Below are 19,611 nucleotides of genomic sequence, written 5' to 3'. Positions count from 1 at the left end.
TGCTCAGTCTTTTATCTGAATGGTTATCAGCGCCTTCTAACCAATATTTTCAGTTAAAATGTTGGTTTTAACAAATATATCCTACATCAGAACAGACGAACTCTGCTATAGGTGTTCGCTTCACTAAGATTTTATAATGCTGGAAGTTATTTCTCATTTTTACACTCTTTGTGGTAATTGTCAGTGAAAATGTACCTCGATACTTTCAATTAGCAGTAAAACCCTTGAGCTTTTTAAAAGGCTAACTTGTATAACCGCATAACCATGTGCCCCAATATTGTTTTCTCTGTTCACCCTCTCAGCCACAATCTACTGGACTCCAAGATCAACACTGTGCTATCCATGTGCCAGGATATCAATCTCCTGAACCCTGTCCACGGCATTGTCCAGAGTGTGGTGTACCATGAGGAGTCACCCCCCCAGTACCAACCTTCCTATTTACAAAGTAAATTGATTTACAAGCTCTACATGCCAGCCTTCCTAGTTTTGCACTTAGTTATGTCACCTGATGCTGACAGGTACTGAAAATGGATAGAAGCTTGTAGATATTTATTCACTGAGTTGTCTTCCCCCGTTCTTAGAAGCTAAAGAAAAAAGAAGACAATTGGACGTCTTTAACTTTATGAAGATGTTTCACTACTTTCATTCCCTTCTCTTCCTTTCTCTCAATTCACAGGCTTTGGCTTTAATGGACTTTGGAGGTTTGCTGGACCCTTCTCTAAGGTACAAATAACATTTTCCTCTTGTCAATTAGTTATTTTCACTTGGGCCGCTTCAGCTGCCTTGCAGTAGAATTTCAGCTTACTAAGGAAGTACACAGCAGATCTACAACCAGGTTGTCAATTGGTGTGTTGAAATATGAAGCATCAACTCTTGGAAGCACATACATAAATACCAAAAAGTAGCAGAGAGGCTGAAAATGATCTGTGGTCTGCTTTCATGTTGATATTGGATTATGCCGCTTCGGAAAACTAGCAAAACCCAAAACTCAATAATACAGACTCCTGAATTGCATTGACAATGCTGACTAAATGACTAATTGACTGAATATTAATTTATTTTCTTATGTTTTTTAATTTTATTTTTAAACGTTGCCCATTTTGATATATTGATATTGAATGGTTCAGCATGGAATCCTAATGTTTACACTTCTACTTTTTTCTGAGGGTGACTGGAATGTTTTTTTGAGTTTTGACATACCAGTTTAAGATCCTGGGAGAACATATGCTTACAAAACTTAAGTTTATACAGAAAGATGTTCAGGGGCCGTATGAATGCTCTATTTCTATCTAACAGACTCTATCACTCAAAAACACACACAGAAAGTGTTTTATTGTCCTTCTCCATCAATTTCTTCCATATTTACTGCATAACATTTTTGAAATGTTTCAGTCGGGTTTCAGGGCCCACAACAGAATCTGCCCTGCTAAAAGTATACAATGATGTGCTCCTGTCAGTTTACTCTGGGGACTGTACCATCCTCCTCCTCAACCTGCACTTTAGTGCTGGTATCAGCTGCAGAGAACTACACTGGTTCAGTTCAGTTTTATTTTGCTATACAGGACCAATCACAACAACAGTTGCCTCAGGGCGCTTTACCTCATACCTGAAAAATTAAACTTTCTCTGTCATCATTGGAAATTATTCTTCAACAGCAACACTTTGCTGTGTACCTCAGGTTCCATCTTATCACTTGTGTAGAAAGAGCATAGAAAAAAGTGCTTGTGCAAATGGGTGTAAATGAGTTGTTTAAAGCGATATATAAGAACCAGTCCATAGTTCAATTTAAATGAACTAAACACATCAGGTGTGAAAGCACCTTTAAACTCAGAGGGGACCGGACGTTTGCTGTGGTTGGTCAAATCTGCTCTCTCAATTAAGTCTTTTAAAACTAGACTTAAAGCTTATTTTTAGTCATCGGTATTTGAGTTTATCCGAGTCTTTCTGCTCATCGCATCTCCTGTGCCTTTTTTGGGGCATGACTGTGTATGTTTTGCACCCCCAAATATCACTAGTTTCTTATTTATTTCTGTGTTCTCTTGTTTTTTTCCCCATTCTTCTTTTAATACAGCACTTAAGTTTAAAGAACTCTATGCAGTCCTGTATACGTGTACTGTTACTCCTTCCAAAAGAATTCAGAGTGTGAGTAGCAGCCAGGTGCTGCTAATAAAATGCACTTGATAAACCAATCATCAGAAAGTGTCAGCACCTTTAGAAATCCAGTTTTGGCATTATTATTTATTAGTGGAAAGACTCAAACAGTTGCCAATCTTAACTCAAACCATGCAATGGTTTGCACTTAATGAAACTGCAAAATACCTAAAGGCAGGCTACAGAGGCCTCAGGTAGCATGTTAAATGTTTATGACAGTACAAGTAAAGAAAGACTCCAGTGTGGCTTGGTTTGGAGGGATTTCCAGAAGAAAGCCGTTTGTCTCTAAAATGAACATTGCAGCACTGATTAGGTTTGTAAAGATACATCAGAGCAAACCACAAGACTTCTGGAACCATTTTCTTTGAATAAACAAGAACAAATTGGAGATGTTTGTCATTAATTACAGCATCTGGCCACCTTGTTGACCATCAACTCCTCTGTATATTCTAGAGTCAAGGGGCCAACTGTCTGACAGTTAAAACTTGATAAAAACTGGGTCATGTCACAAAAATATTCTTCAGCACACCAGGAAATCTGCAACAGAAAGGTTGAAGAAAGAGAATTAGTTGTTGTTGAAAGCCCAGAGTCCAGCAAGTATTCAAAATAAAAAGTGTCTATGGGAGGTAATCAAATGTCTAAATTAAGAAAACCTCTCATGCGCACAGCAGTTTTGTCAACACCACCAACAGTTTGTTTTCATGACGCAATTAGTAAAGCAATGTTAAATAATTTTAATTATAACCAGTGAAACAGAGCATGTTACCATCCCATCTGAAAAATCCACCCGATAAAGTGTTGACACGGGCCAGATTCTTATGCTCTTTCGGCATTTGGTTGCAGTTGTTATGCAGACGACATTGGGTTTCACTGACTGAGGATGAACCTCGTCTGTGCTGCTGTTAGACCTTGTTACCTGACTCTGATGTTGCTCATTGTGTTTGTTGTTTGTGCAGCAAACCCAGATTCCAGACTACGCTGAGCTGATTGTCAAGTTCTTGGAGGCATTGATTGACAGCTACCTGCCAGCAGCTGACGAGGAACGAGGGGAGGAGCAACTGAGGACACCTACTTCCCCCTACCCTCCTACCAGCCAGAGCCAGCTTAGCATCACTGCCAACCTCAACCTGTCAAACTCGATGACCTCACTGGCCACTTCACAGCACTCACCAGGTGTCCATCTCTCTCTACAACAAAAAGCATACAGTCACTCTAACTCTCTGTATTAAAGCTTCCTGTTTTTTCACCTCGTCTACATGTTTTACTTCATCATCTAGTGAAATCAAATCAAAATGTTCTCATCCAAGTCACAGTCCAGAGAGAAAGCTGGTCACATTCTTGTCCTACGTTACCTCCTTTTGTTTGAAAAGAAATTTCTTGTAAAGGGTTAAATATTTACCAGGAAATTTTCATCAATCATCTCGAGGGGGTTAGATGCTGAGAATTATTTTTTTGGACTAGAATTACTGCTTGCACAAAGAGAAGACTTTGAGACATGCGTAGTGTTACCTCATGTCAGTCGTCTGTCTGTGTCTTGTGTTACAGACAGTAAAACCAAAAAAGTTAATCTGTTAGTGATTAATCATCAAAGAAGATTCACAGAAACATAAAGAGAACGGTTCATGTTACTTGAAGTTGCTCTAAAAACATCTTTCTAAAGGAAAGTAGTCAGTGATGGGAGAGGTGATGTTTTAGATGTTCTGACTTGCACGACATGATCACTCCTGCGATCAAAGAGATCTCAATAAAGTCTCTGACGCAGTACTCACGTCTACCAAACCTTCCACTACACTGGCAGCCCTGATGAAGTGTGGTTAAAAAATACTAAATTTGCATTGTTTCCCTTTTCACCTTTATCTCTAGAACCAGGCTACAGTAACATCAGCAGCTCGTCTATTTAAGAATAGACGAGCTGCTGCAAATTCATAATAAGCGGGCGGTTCCGTCTTCTGCATGCTCAACCCAGGAAGCACCCTTAGCTTAAATAAGCACCCGCTGTGAGGTATGGTTTATAGCTATTTCCACAACAGGTCTGCCTTGGGCCTTGTGTTGTGTGCAGGATGTAACAAAGAACATCTTTCGACACTGTCCTGACCTGATTCTTCAACAGTTTGTTATGAGGTTGAAGGATATAATATAGACATTTTAAGACTACTAGGAAATTAACAGTGAGTGGCAGTTTACTTTATTTGTACAATAAATACATGTCACATATAAAAACAAAAATTCTGTTAAAATGCAACGCAGTATAGAAAGGAAAAGAAACTCAAAGAGCTTATTTGATGTCTGTTTAATTAGACAAACAATATTACAAACAAGCTAAGAGATGTTTCTAGAAAAAAACACATTTACAAACTCTGCAAGTCTACCTAACCAAAAGAATTACCACTCTTAAACTGTTAGCATCCATCCATAAATCCATGTATTGTAGCAGTCATAAGGCACAGGCTAAATAGAGAGACAGTCGTTTTCATTGACAATTTGCATCAACCTAAGATGCAAATTGGACTGGGAGGGAGCCGAAATACCAGAGATAAAGTCCACACACTGAGACGACATGCAAGCTCCACACAGAAAGGGCCCCTGGATGTAGATGCAGGACCGTCTTGCTGTGAGGCGACAGTGCTAACCGCTGCACCACGTCTTCTTCGCAGTACCTTTCATTCATCAGACTTGTAAATGTTTTAATTAGATAATTTCCCAAGATTAGAAACATGTGGTTGGTCTCAATAACAATATAATCTAAAGAGATTTTAAGAAAAATGAAATGGTCGAGAAAACAATCCCAGACGAAGGGAATGCCTTTAAAGCCTGTCATCCCTGTGTTCCTCCAGGTGTAGATAAGGAGAATGTCCAGTTGTCCCCCAGCTCAGCTTTGTCCAGTGGAGGTCGTACTCGCCATGGTTCAGCCAGTCAGGTCCAGAAGCAGCGCAGTGCTGGCAGCTTCAAGAGACCCAGCATCAAGAAGATTGTCTGATCGACCAGAGAAGACAGCTGCCCCGTCACACATATACTTTCTTTCTCCCCCTCTCCACCTGTCCCAGGCCTGCCAGGCCTCATGCTGCACTCCACATTTACTCTTTAGTTCCTCCTTCACGGTTGTTGCTTTGGCAGAACAGGTGATCGTGTGTTTCGTAACAAGGAGGAATATTAGCAAGGGCAAACTTGAATTCTGCTGCTTGATTTTTATTTATTTTATAATTTTTTTATCATTATAATTGTTTTCTTTCTTTCTTTTTTTTTCTCAAATCTTTAAATTTAGAGAGTACATGGTGTCAGACAGGCTCCTTCTCTTCATAGGGACAGTGTTTGGAAACACTTTAACTGTCCTGCAGTGAGGGAAGCCACACTTTAAGTGGAAAACACTGAAGGGAAAACCATGTGAATGGATTTGGATGTCGACTGTGATGTGTCTCAGTTGGCACAGTCCAAACAGGAAGTCTCTGACTTCAGGCAAGTCCCTTGGCCTTCCTCCAGACTAAATATTCCAGTGTCAGTGAGATGGACCAAACGACAACAGTAAATAGGTGATTGGGTGTGTCTGCGAGAAAAGACCTCTTCTCTGGACATCTCAGCTCCCCTCTCCCAGTACTGTACATATGTTACATAGATTATGTATAACTAGTCCTTAGTTCTAATTTAGATGTGGATGTTTTCTCCATGGTGTGCCTTTGTCAGGGTTTTTCAATGTGTACAATTTGTAAAGTAAAATTAAAATCTTGCTGGGGACAAAGACCAGGTACTAATCTTGGAGGCGAGCCATCCATATCTTCACAAGTTCACCAAGCTATGTCACGACAGGCCTCCAATGATCATCAAATATACAATCATCAATATACCCTGCTGCCTGAAAATATTTATCTTGTACAAGTAGATCATAGTACACGATTCATCTATTTACTTTCCATAAACTGTCTTTCAACATGAAGATTGCAAAACACTAGAGAAAATGCATCTGTAAATAGCTGCGAGCTTTCGGGTTTGTTTGGTTTTTCTGTCCTCGTGTTTTTTGTTGATATTTTATTATGAACTGTATTTTTTTTAGCAGCATAGCATTAAATTTGTTTACACATGGACCATGAAAATTGAGTAATAGGCAATAATCCTCAACTCTCAAACTTTGTCAACCTCTACCTTTTTTTTTTTCCTTCACACAAACCGGAAGAACACATTACTGTCAGCTTGGTGCAATATGTGGCCAACTTCTGAGTTACTTGTTCAAATAGAGATTTAACTCATAGTGGACAGCGTGGTGTCTAGGTGTGTTTCATCTCGGCAGTCTGAGCTGGATCCTTGAAAGGAAAGTCCAACCAGTAAGCAGCTTCGTCTGTTAGAGGAGTTGACTGTGCTCTTCTGTTTTTAAATCTGACTAAAGTCACCACTGTTCCCTTCTGTACGAAAGTGAAAATCAAAAAACTCGTCACTGTCATGCAGCCAGAGTCTTGCCTTCTACTTGGCTCATAAACGAGCCGTAGCTCACGTCCTGAGCCTCTGCCGTTTTGAGCTTTCAGTGATCTTTGCTGTGCAATCATCATTTTCATAACAAAATTATTTACTCACAGAAACTCATTACCTTTATTATTCAGGATGATTTTCAAAATAAATGTATTTTATTGACACTTTGTTTTATCAGCAAACATTACCAGTATTGAAATAATAATATTCGTGTTTACTTTTCATGTTCTTATAAACATTGATTTTGAAAATAAGCCTAAAACAGACATTTTTTTTTTAAATTGTGATTATAGCCATCAGCTGCTTTATCCCCAGATGTCTTTGCTAAGATGGAGTATTAAGTAATCGTCCATCTGCCCGGCCCTTAAAACCATGTCTGAATCCCATCTACTGGACAGAAACTGGTTCTGAATTATGTCAACAGTGTCAGAAGCACCTGTTTCCAAGATGTAGGTGTCATGTTATCTTTATATACGCCTGATAGCTCACAGCAGTACCAAAAAGTGTAAAATTAGACAATTTTCTACAAAATTACCCAAAACAATAGGTCACAGAGCAGAACAAAGCACTAAGACTGTGACTTATGGTTCATTTCTATAGCTCCTTTGACCTTTTCTGAGAACAAAATGTTTGATCAAAGAGGGTGACAAAGTGACTGACTATAGTGGCAACTGACAGTGCTGGACATTTACTTTATATGTAGCTGCCCACAAAAAAGATCAGGTATTCAGAAAGAAATGGGCATCATACCCCGCTCCATTTGGTATGGTTTTCTAGCATTACTGAAAAATGGTGAAATAAAATGTGGTTTCGGTTTCAGTCCTTTAAAGTAATTCCAGAGCTCCCAGTCCGCATGATCATAGAGATGACAGGTCTTCACTTGCAGAGACTGAGCAGATTCTTTGGGGGAAGTACGTGGTAGTAAATGCTTTTCATCTGTGTGGCTTTAGAACGGTCTACATAACAAGAATTGTGTTTCAGCTCATTTACTACATATCACGGGAACTGTGCATCACTGCTGACTGTTTTCAAAGCATGCTGTTGTGTTTTAGATGCTGTACTGCAGTTCTAACTTTCAGGGCAGCCTGCATGTGGTAATAGAAAGTGAGATAACAAAACAAATCTGCAGTACAACCCAACACGTCTCTACGTGCAATGGTGTCAAAGTATAAGAAACCGGAATGGTTTACTTTTACACTCACACTGTTCCACTCACTACATATGTTGGTCACAATACTCCAAAAATTGTTCACAATTAAAATTAAATCATTAAAAATTATTGGCTCTTTCATTATTGGGTTTTTTAAACTGCCAGTCATTGCTATCGTTATTGTCTTTCCATTATTATTATTACTCTTCACAATAACAATAAACCTCTGACAACACGAGCAGTCACGACGGTCAGTATAGATTACTTAACCTGCCTTGCAGGCTGATCTGGATGTTGGAACCTGTAGCTGTTTTGAGAAAATGACTTGCTTTGGAAGTGATCACAAAATTTGTAGTGACACTGTGTCCTGGACCTGTGCAGTTAGTCAAAACACTTTAATCTATGCATAAAAAGAGTTGAGTATTGTTGAACAACTATGAATTTATTTTAAACATATTTTTTAAAGATTAATGTCATTTGTTGATACATCTGTGAATCGGTCGCAACAGATTTCTTTCCTTGTCTTGTAGTGGTCTGACAGGATGTTATTTTCTACTGTGCATGTAGCTCTTTCAGTCAGTATATCATGAGATTTGTCATAAAGGAGATAGAGAAATCCTTTAATGAAGGATGTTTAGTTAAATAAATGAACACATGAAACGTGACTTCTTATGTTGGCCTCCATGAGGCCATCGCTAACAGATTTTCTTGTATAAAATCACAGAGTCAAATTCAAACAAGAAATATGTATTGCTGAAGTCCTAACATAGTTTTAAAGTACCAGAAATTAATAAATGCCCAAAGAGTCCCATTGATGTACAATCTGAAAGGGCCTGGAGGAAAAAAACATTTCTGAATGTTCCAGTGGGCTTCAGTCTTGCAGCTTTCTGGTCAGAGTGCTGAAAATGCAGGTGACTCTGGACACTTGACAGTTCTTCTATGTCAACTTCAGGCTACACAATTTGTCCATCTGAAATACTCATTCTGTCAGAATAGATGGTAATAGAGACCAAAATGTTTTGCCTTAGTTTGACAGAGACGTATAATTGGATCCATCAATATTGCTTCCTGACGAATCGTAGCATGGTGCCTTTCATGATTTGTGAGATGTCATTAGGATGGATTTAAAAGGAAGTGGCTGCTGGGAACAAGAAAAGTGTTGTCTGACCCTAGCTCCCTCATCCACTTTTCTCATTTCCAGTGTGTAAATCCTCTCCTATAGTCTTAGCCCCTTACACCCAAAACATGAGTGGTGGCGGCGCAAATGCAAGGAGAAATGAGTCACCACAGCACCTGTCTACAATGAACATGAACGTCAGTGTTTATAAAAAAAAAAATTCACACTGACGTGATGAGAATGTATGGATGCAATTTTTTATACACTGGATGTGTATAGTTAAATCACGCCATCATTCATCTGAGAACTGCAACTTTCATGCAGAGATGGATTTCCAGGTCACAGGCAGATGTGAAACTAGAGACTGTCAAAGATGGGCTGTTAGTGCACTCTGTATTACTGTTGGTTGTAGAAGTTGTATTATGAGGTAAAAAATAAGGTAACCATTCTGTCAGATTGATTGTCATCCAATGTGAATTTAATAATGGGAATTTAAAAAAGAAACAAAACAAAAAAAAACATCAAATGTGATGTCATGTAATATTTTGTCTCTAATCCTGGCATTAGAAAGTGTTGGTGGTATGACTCACAGCTGTATAACTGCTAAAAAAAAAGCCCTTCCTATCATTTGAAGCATCTCCAGACCTCGAAGCTACTGATGATACTGAACAGATACCACGAGTGTGATGTGTTAAAATCTTATTTGACATCAGATTTTCCCAAATATTTTCTAGAGCCACACTGCAGTCACTGAGATTATGTAACTAGGCCTCCTCTAAGATCAAAATGCAGCATCAAGTTTTCTCTCTTCTTTTTCTTTTGACCCTTCAATTTGTTAAAACTCAATGAGAAACTTATGAGATGTGGATCATACAGTCACTGATGCTGTTAAGGGACATATTTCTTTAGAGTTCAGTGTCAGAATTGCATTGAAACATCTCACGAGTAAGTCTGCTCACCACTCCTCACAAGTGAACTGTTGTTAAAGATATACTACAGAACTATGTCCACAGCCATCCGGTCAAAGAATCAGCTACTATACCTTTAACCAAACACAATCAGGAAACATCTGAAGGTCAGCTGTATTTGAGGAACAAGGCAACGGGTTTCCATTATTTCCAGGTTTTAGTTTGACTTGTGTGAATGAAACTATTAAAAATATATATCCATAACCTCTGACACAAGTGGTTAACTTGCACTAATTTAAAAATGGTCATGGGTTTGTAAAGATGAAAAACCTCAAAATGCGGCATGTTTTATTTGATGTTATGCAAAATTCAATGTCTGTAGAGTATTAGCCGGAGTTTTGTTTTTAATGCAGTATGTGTGGAATTGTAAATACTTTGTGTACAATTTGAGATGGTATATTTACTATACTGTACATATGTGTGACATTGTATCATTTTGTTTTTGTAAAACAGTTAGTTTCTGTATAATAATAAACAAATTTAACTACTCCAGTGTTAGTAATAAAATGGTTTACTCTTCAAAATTATGAATTTGTGTGACATTTTTAGTAAATACATCTTAGCAACAATGTAAAATTAAGTTTCTAAAAGAAAGTGCTCGTAGGTCTGTTTCAGGTGAATATCTCATATCTTCATACTATCTTCTGCAGCGTAGGTCCACCTACAAGGGTGGAGTCAAAGTTCCTACAAACATACACTAAATGATGTAGACGGGTGGACTACAGGCAATCTATAAATGACATGAAGATTGTTGTTCAGATTTAACTGAGTTGTGACACCAAAATCTTTGGTATGAAACATATACCTTTTTTCTTTTGTGAATTACACTTGGTCATTATAAATAAAGACACCGGAGAATATATATATATTACTTATTTTATCTTCATCGTCAAAGTAATTCAGTTATGTTTTTCCATATATCCACTGGCACAGACAATAAGACGATATTATTAGCCAATTCAATCTATTTTTTATAAATTGTAAAAAATAATAATAATAAAAAAAAATCAGAGCATAATTTTGTTTCTTTTACAGTTCTGTTTCCAAATTTGTAATTTAATATTTTAATACTTCTGGTCTTCACTATAAATTTGGTACCTAAAACAGATTACTAATTTATGCCTGTCTGCTATAAACCAGCATACAACTGATTTCTTGTGTTTGTGAAGTTACATTTCATTAATTGCAAAACCAAAAGTAAAATAAGTCAGTTGGTTAAAATATAAACTCGCATTCCAGTTTTAACCACAAAAGCTGGTTTGCTCTGAACCACATACAGTTTTAGAATGACCAGCATGGAGGAAGCCAGAGCCAACGAGGCGCAAAGAGATCCAACGGCAAACTGCTGAGAAAGGCTCCAGCTGACCAGAGGCATCTACTACAAAGCAGGATTTTGGCTGGTCCAGGCAACTTCAGGGTTAACCCTGGGACGACCCACACCTCTGGAGCAATCATTTCTTAAGCCCTCAGATGAAGTAAGCCAGGTCAGCCAGCTATTGCCTCCTCCATCCTGTGTGATGATTGATGGGTCCATGTTGTTGTCCCCACTAGCTCTGTGGAGGATATGGGGGTCCCCTCTCCTTGTGTTTCTTCACTCTGGTAATCAAGATGAGCTAGATCTTCTCATGCCTGTGGAGCAATTACGAGCTTCATGTGAAAATATTGAAATTTGCCAAAGCTGCCAGTTTCACACCCTTTAACAAAAACTCATAGTTTTTAACCTCCTAAGACCTGAACTCTTCCACGGCATGCATTTTTCATTTCTCTTTGATATTTGGGCATATTGGGAACCAGTGAATGTAAAAACAAAGAATTACCAGATTTTTTTTACCTGATTTTTGTTTCTAAGAAAAATGAGAGCCACATATGAGGATATTCGTTTAAAATTTCGATAGAACAGTAGCAGTATAATGTCCTTGTAAGTGGATATCAGGCCCTTGTAGAGCAAAATTGAGTATTTTGGTCTATATAACCCAAAATGGGATGTCCACATATGTGGATGCCAGGTCTTAAGAGGTTAATGTAACCCAAGACCAACTGTTCCCACTAGGTGGCGCTTTGACCATTGTCAAATATGGCAGATGAAATGTGTTCAGGGTCAAAGCCTGATCACATATGAAAAATTTGGTCCAGACTGGATAATGCATGTGTGGGTGACAGCATATTAAAATTCCATAGCGAATGATCAAAATTCGCTGTGGTGCCACGGCCACCGCCTTTGAAGAAAACGCAAAAGCTCTGCAGTTTCTGTAGTTTAGACTTCCCAAATATGAAGTTGAGCCGATAAAATCCCTAGGAGTTTGCAAAAGTACAACAAAATTTGCAAAATCAAAAGTTTTAACCAAAAATATCGCAGTTTTATGAGTTTTTGAGCATGTTAAAAAGACCATTTTGGGGGAAAATAATAGTAATAATAAACGGAGCAATTACAATGGGGCCTATCTGACTTCACGTACATGATTTAATACAGGGTTTAAGTTTAAACTTCAAAATCACTTCATTACATTTTCTTCTTTTCTGTGTTATTCTTAAAATAGAAAATCTATTTCCCATTTGAACATTCACTATGGATATAACTCAAGTTTCAGTTAAAGTAATTATACTTCAGTTAGATTTGTCTTTAGCATGTTCTCACATGACCATTCATTTGAACATAATCCCTTTTTAAGTGAAACACGGGAATATTTTCTTCACTTCCTCTTTAAAACTCTGGCCATTTCTCAATATGCGTATTTGTATGTACTTGAGTTGTGATACGTCATCAGTCGCAGACCAAGTAGTGTTCCAAGTACGCTCAAAATGCCCGGATGTGTTCTCGCTCCTCCCATTCTATCGAGCGTGCAGCCAAATATCCCAGAATGCATTTCGTCCAAAACTCAAATGGCGGAGGAGGGCGGGTAAAGAGTTTGAAATATTACTGTTTCTGTGACACAAAATAAACTTTTAAGAGATTTTCATGCGATGATGTAGGTGTGTAAATTACACAGCCAAACTCACCAGCTTGATACCTGACGGTAGTGATGGTCAAATGACGCTTTCTGAAGCACTGAAGCTTGTGTTGAAAAACGGTTCATTACTCGAAGCTTTTCAACACAGTCCTCTCTGGTGACATCTGGTGGCCTAAAATATGAAGAGCAGCGTGAATCCACAAAATAAAACCAACTGCTTCATTATGATTGCCCACTCTACTGAGTGGAATTCTGTCTGATATTGGGCCGCCGTTGTGTTGCTTTGAACGTGTATTTTTTTGGTGGTTAAAAAAATGTGTTTTATTTGTTTAATAAATAGTTTTGACCAGTAAACTCTCCTTGTTAAGCACCATGGTGTGGTCTTTCTTTGCTTGTGACTTCTTGATGTTGGTAAATACAATAATTGAAAAATACCACGTTACATATAATATATACATATAATAATGTACAACACATTATGGAGTATGCTTCTGCTGTGAGGTCCTGCCTCCATGCAGGTATGCAATTAATCGCTAGAATCAGAATCAGAATCGTCTTTATTGGCCAAGTATATGTGCAGACACATACAAGGAATTTGGTTCCGGTAGATGGTGGCTCTCAAGCACAGCAATGTACATCACACACACACACACACACACACACACACACACACACACACACACACACACACACACACACACACACACACACACACACACGTGTCTATATATACATTACACATGCGTACACATACATGCACAAAGCTGTGTAAACCAACTATAAATAACTAATCTAAACTTATATACATAAAATACAGAAATTAAATGAGGTGGAATGAATACTACAGAATGTACATAAGGTGCAGTTGCAGTCTGGCAGTGGACGGGTGTATTTATAAATAATATTATATTAGGGAAATTTCCCCAGACATATTTTTGACCTGGGGGTAGAATTGATTGTGAAATGGAAAAGGAAAATGCTTATGAACTTGCAAATTAAAAACATGATGCATTTAAGGTAACCCTTTCTCATTTTTATTTAAGAAGAGAATTTGTTCTAGTGTGCGATGACTGAACCTGTTCCTTTTTGTGGAGATAATTTCTCCTGCCTTAAGGAAAATCCCTTCACATGGCACAGAGGAGGCTGGAGTGCAGAGAAACTGGTAGAGATGCAGTTATACAGTCTACCTGGGCCCCACAAACTATCAGCTAAAGAGAATAAATAAATTCAATTGCTGCACATTTGGCAGACTAACATTTTCAGATTAATTAAACAATAAAATATATAGTTTTACAACATTACATGTAAAGAGTCAAGTGGAAGTTTTTCTAAAGTTATTTAATGATATTTATATTATGGAAGCAGATTTTTGACATTTTACCTTTTTCCCGTTTTCAGATATAATAAACACGCACAAAACAAAAAGCAAACGGCCAGAACACAAAGCTGGAAAACCCACCTGATCGACAAAAATCAACTCAAAATTCTCCCACACAACAGAACCTCCTTTATTCCTCGCTGGCTCCAAATCTCTCAGTGGAATGATCAGTGGTTCGCTGGTTTGGCAGGCTAGATGAAACAATGGCGTGTTGCTGCCATCTACTGTTCACTACTTCCCAAGTTTTCTTCTAGATAAGCGAGCTAGCCACACGCTCAGTCTCAGGTCTCTATATTCTCTAACAGGTTAGCACTGCATAAGTAATGTAACAGCTTTCCTTTTAAAAATATTGAAAACAGTTTTTCCAGTTGATCAAAGTCTCTGAACAGCTTTTTCCTTTGATGAACATGCTGCTGCATTACATCGAGGTGTCTCTAGAGTCAGGTCAGGTCTGGTTCTGCTCCTTAAATGCTAAAAAACCTGCAGCTGAATCACTGTATATATGATGCAGTATCGTGCCTTTGGTCCTCAACCCACCAGAGAGCCCATAAAACTGATCTGATATACACAAGCTTTTTTTAAAACTCTGTTTTCAGTATGTACACACTACAAGCCACTCTGCTACTTACATGACCTTTGACCCATCTGTATAAACTTGTAAATAGCCAATCCAAAGGTGTTCCATCCTAGAGTAGGTTATTTTTACGATATCTACTGAGTTCTTTTTCCTGTTCTTGTTGAGTATGGACCTAGAATCAGCCATGATGGTATACCTGACCAACAGACAGGAGAACACACATCCATGTTGAAGGAAACTGTTTCCAGGGCCTAATCCGTGGATCGACTTCCTTCGAGGCGTGGACGTCTATCAGCAGAGAATGTACCTTCACCTATCAGCAGAGAATGTCCCTTAGTCTGTAACACAGTCAAATATATTCTCAAGTAATATTCAAGCATGCCATTCAGCGCGTTAGTACGAGCTCGGGAGCAGCTTGGGAGAACAAGAAAACAGAGACTGCTTCAGGTTGTCTTCCCAAATTGACTCAACTTTATTCACAAGTACAACAGTTTATATAGAGGGTAAAATTCATGAGACAGCAGATTATCAGTTTAAACCAGTACAGACCAAGATAAGGGAGCGTCTTCCTGCCCTTGGGTGAAGAAGCATCCTTTGTGTAGTTTATTAGTTCAGCTACAATTGTGATTATCTCAGCGACATATTTTCAAGGCACAAAACAAAGAGTTCTTTCATTAGTGAAATCTGAAACAAACCATTTGGCCTTCAACAGGCGTCTAAAAGATTAAGAAACTAATGTAGCTGAGGGAGTGATCTCTGTGGTATTTCAACCTTGTACCAGCCTGTGATTCTCACACATCAATTCTTGGGTCAAAGAGAAAAATAACTAAAACAAAGGGGCCTTATTGAATGACAGAGTTTTCCTGTATAATGTCACTATAAAACAATATCCAGAAAATGCTACCATGGTACTAAAATACCTAACACATGTCAACAAAGCCAATTTTTTCATGTGATGGATTTCAACTCCTCATTAAAGTTGATTTTGACTTTCTTTGCTGATCCCAAGAATTCCCAGTGCTAGCCCAGTTTTAACCAGAACTATTACATTTTGTCCTTTTCTTTTTATTAAATACTTCAGCCCAAGCCTATATTTTCTCATTTTCAAAGGCATTTCACACATTTCTATTAAAAGGACAATATTGGAGTGGTGCAGAGTTTTCGACCAAATTATATCCAGCTTCTTGATCAATTTGAACTGCTTGACTCTCTCAAGGTCCTTTCCGTAGACTTGCAGATGTTTAGTTGGTCCCTTCCTTTTATGTCCAGTTATCATACACTTATTTTTATCAATAAATATTTTAAAGCCCCAATCATTAGCCAATGTAACCACATTCTTTAAAGCTTTCTGAATTTGAACCTATATTTCAGCCTGTATCGATGATGGCAGTGGTGTCGTCTTGTTGGCGGTTTATCAATGCTTTAATGAACCTCTTGGGAGATACAGGAGACCAAGAGGTAGCCCAAAAGTTTCTGTCTTACTGAACCTGTACAGGTCAAGAGGAGTGGTGTGCAGGTTTTCACATTCACACCACTCTTCCTGTCCTCCTATACAATTTATCAAATCCAACATGTGTTATCCAAATCAGTCCACTTGTTATAGTTAAACTGAAGAAACACTCCAACATTCCAGCTACTTCACTTGTTTCCTCTCTTTTATAGGTGTTAGTGTCTTGTCCGTCTCTTTTACTTTATCCAGAGTTGGGACCCGGAAGCAGAGTTGCAGTCTTACACGCCTCCACGTCTTCAGCTTCTCCTGTATAAAATCACCATTTTGTCATCTGATGATTGAAAGAGGCAACTAACACACAATAAGTGGCCACACAAAGCTAGTTATTAACTCTCTAAGTTAACCCAGGGTGTCAAAATGTCAAATGTTTGTGAAAAATCATGCACAAACAGTTATACTGTGTCTTATTCATTGAGCTACCATCACTTGTTGTCAAAAAACAACAAAATCTTTTAAATGCAGAGAATGTACATTTCTTGTGCTTGACAAGTTGGTTGATATTCTGAATAGCAATTTATGCTGAACGGCTCTGCATTTTAAAAAGTGAACATTTGGCTGTCAAATTTTATTCTGTGACTCTTTTGAGTACTGTCCAGAAGGTTGGGTCACCACTCATTTTCTCAATACTTTTAGCAGGAAAAATGGAAAATGGGTATAGTGATTTATTGAAACATGCAAATGTATATGTATGTACATTACATAAGGCAAAAACAGAGATTGTGCAATTCTAATGAGCTTGCAGGTCAGTATTAACATAACCCATACTCTGTCGGGAAAGATTTCTTGTAATTTATTTAAGCAGTCTGTTAGTAAAACTTATTTTAATTTTGAGATGTCATTCAGCTGACTGAAATTTGGAATTACAGAACTGACCTGGTTAAAGTGTCTCTTACTTTGCTGAATGATTTGCATTTTAGGACAAAAAGCATCTCCTGATTTTTTATATTCTTTGTTTGATTGGCTGTTTTTGTTCACTCAGTTGGGATCTATGACAGTTAAGAGATGTTCTCCCAATTTATAATCTTATACCACTGGAAAGCCTGTTTCTTTCTCCTTGACTGGTGCCACAATTGTAAGGTAAATGCATTTGTGGGTTGAGCAGCAGCGTTGTGGATGTGGGTTGTATCCACGAAAACTTGCAAAGTCATCTGCCAATGACAAATAACCTTACTTTTTGTGAAAAGTTTGTTTCGTATTTTTTAGAAAAAGAAATAATCTTGTGATTAAAACCTGTGTTCAATGTATTACTAAACATGTACAGTAAATAAACTTTACTAAACAATGAAATGAACACAAAATAATTATACTTAAACTTATGTCAAGTAAAACTCTCCTGAGTTTTAAATGCACTTTAGAACAGCACGCAGCAACACTACATATGAGCGGGCGTAGGGAGGTTTGAGGTCTTCACTCACCCCGGTTCTGTTAGCCGTCAGATTGGGGTCTGGGATGCGGGGCCTCCCTGCTACTGCAGATAAGGAGGTGGTCCGCTTGCCTCCACCCCAGAGACAAGGGTTACATCTCCTGGGTCTAGGTGCGGCTTGCCCCTCTGAGGGCGGGGGTACCTGGACCTGGGATATAGAGTATGTTTGGGGAGTGTGACTGTCTGTGCAGTGTCTATTTGTGTCTGTCTACACGTTGGGTGAGTGCCGAGTATTTGGTTGTGCATATGGGGTGGGAATGCACGTCTGTGTCCGCGTGTGCCTGTTCGTCTGTGTCTATATGTCAGGTTGGGTCTTAGACTCAACCTCTCTGGGTACATCTCAGGTCCTCTAAAGTACGGAGGCCTATCTCCCCTCACCACACTCCCTGCCGGTGGCTGATGCCCTCAGACGTTGGTGTGTTGGTGGTCCTTGTCGTCTGGGGCTGGGCGCTCATGTATGTACCGGCTCACTCCTGGTGGCCGATTGGCGGGGCCGGGCGCCTGTGGCCCGGCTGGGCTCCTTCCGGGGGCCTCTGGGCCTGAAGCTCAGTCCTCTCTGGCACAGCTGGCTGCCGGCAGAGCCCGCGGGCACGCCACTGCAACCCCCTCTGGCCTCTGCTCCGTAGCTGTGGGGTGACCTCTCCTTTGGGGCTCTACTCAGCTCTTCCCAGGAGGGTGGCACGGTTCCCCCCCCCTTTGGTGGTCCTCCTCGGGTCCTTGTACTCTGGGGCCTCTGGATATCTGAGGCCTGGATCTCCTCCATACCTGCTTCATACCCTGGTGGACGGGGCTATGGCTCCCCACAGTCCCTAGCAGATCGTTACATGGAGAAACCTTTGGAATACAAGCGTGCTGATCCACACAGGTGTGCACACAGGTGTACACACGGGTGTTCACAGACGCGGACTACACCTTTCTTGGCTGCTGCCTCAAAGCACATTGTGCGCTGTCTATCTTGCGTGCTGCACAATATCGTTTATTATTTAGTATCTACTGATATCTACTGCTAGCTAGTTTATTGTGATGGTGCTGTTTTTTTATTATGTTGCTCTTGTGTTGTTTGCTTTCTCTTCTGTTTTTTTTCTCCATACAGGTGATCCAGGTGCTTTGTTTGTTTTTCTTTTTTTCTTTCTTTCTTCCCCCCCCCTTCTCACCGTCTCTTCTCCCCTTTGGTTTTCTTTCTCTCCCTCTCTTTCTTTCATTCTTTCTCCCTGTCCTATCCCCCAGTCATGTCTGTCCCGTTTGTAGCAACTGAAAATAAAATAAATTCATAATTATAATAAAGGTCAATCAAATGGACCAATATGGCAAGACCATGATGATCCACTTGGTAAAATAAATCCGCTTGGCTTCTTTCTTGGCCTTAAGACAACAATTCTGATGGCTAAAGATCCAAACTGGACACACAAAAAAAAGACTTATGTCAAGTATAAATGTGTTTCAACAGGGTATATAACAAAAGCCTTTGTACTTGTTTTTACTGCACTACAAACTTAAAGTACAATATGTTAAAAACAAACAAACAAACAAAGAAAACCAAATGATTATATTCACAATAAAGTACTAATGCCTTAAAAGGAAATACTGCCCAGATAGTGAGGTACCAGAGAGGTTTGGACTCTGTGAGTGCTCAGTGTTTGGCTTACTTTGAAAAGCAGTGTTGTGAGACTGGTCAGGTGTGTCTGAGTAAGGGCAGTTGATTTGAGCACAACGACTCTCTCTCTCTCTCTCTCTCTCAGTTTGAATAACAGAGAGATCTGCATTTTTGATCATTAACTTTAATGCATAATGCCCAGGTAATGTTGTCTTTGATTGGAAGGGGATTTGGGACATTTTAAGGTTGGGTCAATGCCTTGAGCTCCTTGTCTTGATCCTAGAACTGTTTCTGAGCAGCTTTGCTGTGTGTGTGTGTGTGTGGGGGGGGGGGGGCACAT

At 39.1% G+C, this 19,611-nt stretch overlaps 1 protein-coding gene and 1 long non-coding RNA gene across 5 annotated transcripts in view; one reads left to right on the top strand and one right to left on the bottom strand.

The window, feature by feature from the left end:
* nf1a (neurofibromin 1a) overlaps nucleotides 1-7,885 on the top strand; it is a 134,757-nt gene extending 126,872 nt beyond the window's left edge. For all 4 annotated transcript variants that reach the window (XM_085380819.1, XM_085380818.1, XM_085380820.1 and 1 more), the window contains 4 exons: nucleotides 303-445; nucleotides 677-723; nucleotides 3,108-3,324; nucleotides 4,986-7,885. In XM_085380819.1, the coding sequence (XP_085236945.1) occupies nucleotides 303-445; nucleotides 677-723; nucleotides 3,108-3,324; nucleotides 4,986-5,128 (550 nt within the window). In that variant the 3' untranslated portion in view covers nucleotides 5,129-7,885. The remainder of the gene's footprint in view (nucleotides 1-302; nucleotides 446-676; nucleotides 724-3,107; nucleotides 3,325-4,985) is intronic.
* A 2,474-nt stretch (nucleotides 7,886-10,359) lies between these two features.
* LOC146653454 (uncharacterized) lies at nucleotides 10,360-15,650 on the bottom strand. Its single transcript, XR_014907306.1, has 3 exons — nucleotides 14,249-15,650; nucleotides 12,839-12,961; nucleotides 10,360-11,470 (listed from the first exon to the last, which is right to left on the bottom strand). It is a non-coding gene; the product is annotated as an uncharacterized LOC146653454 (long non-coding RNA).
* Nucleotides 15,651-19,611: the final 3,961 nt, after the last annotated feature.

This window comes from Rhamphochromis longiceps, linkage group LG14 (genome assembly GCF_057381845.1).
Source record: "Rhamphochromis longiceps isolate RC_006_pf linkage group LG14, R_longiceps_female_GT1.1, whole genome shotgun sequence".
NCBI lineage: Eukaryota > Metazoa > Chordata > Actinopteri > Cichliformes > Cichlidae > Rhamphochromis > Rhamphochromis longiceps.
The sequence above is the reverse complement of the archived record's forward strand: the minus strand, read 5'-3'. Positions and strand labels throughout refer to the sequence as shown.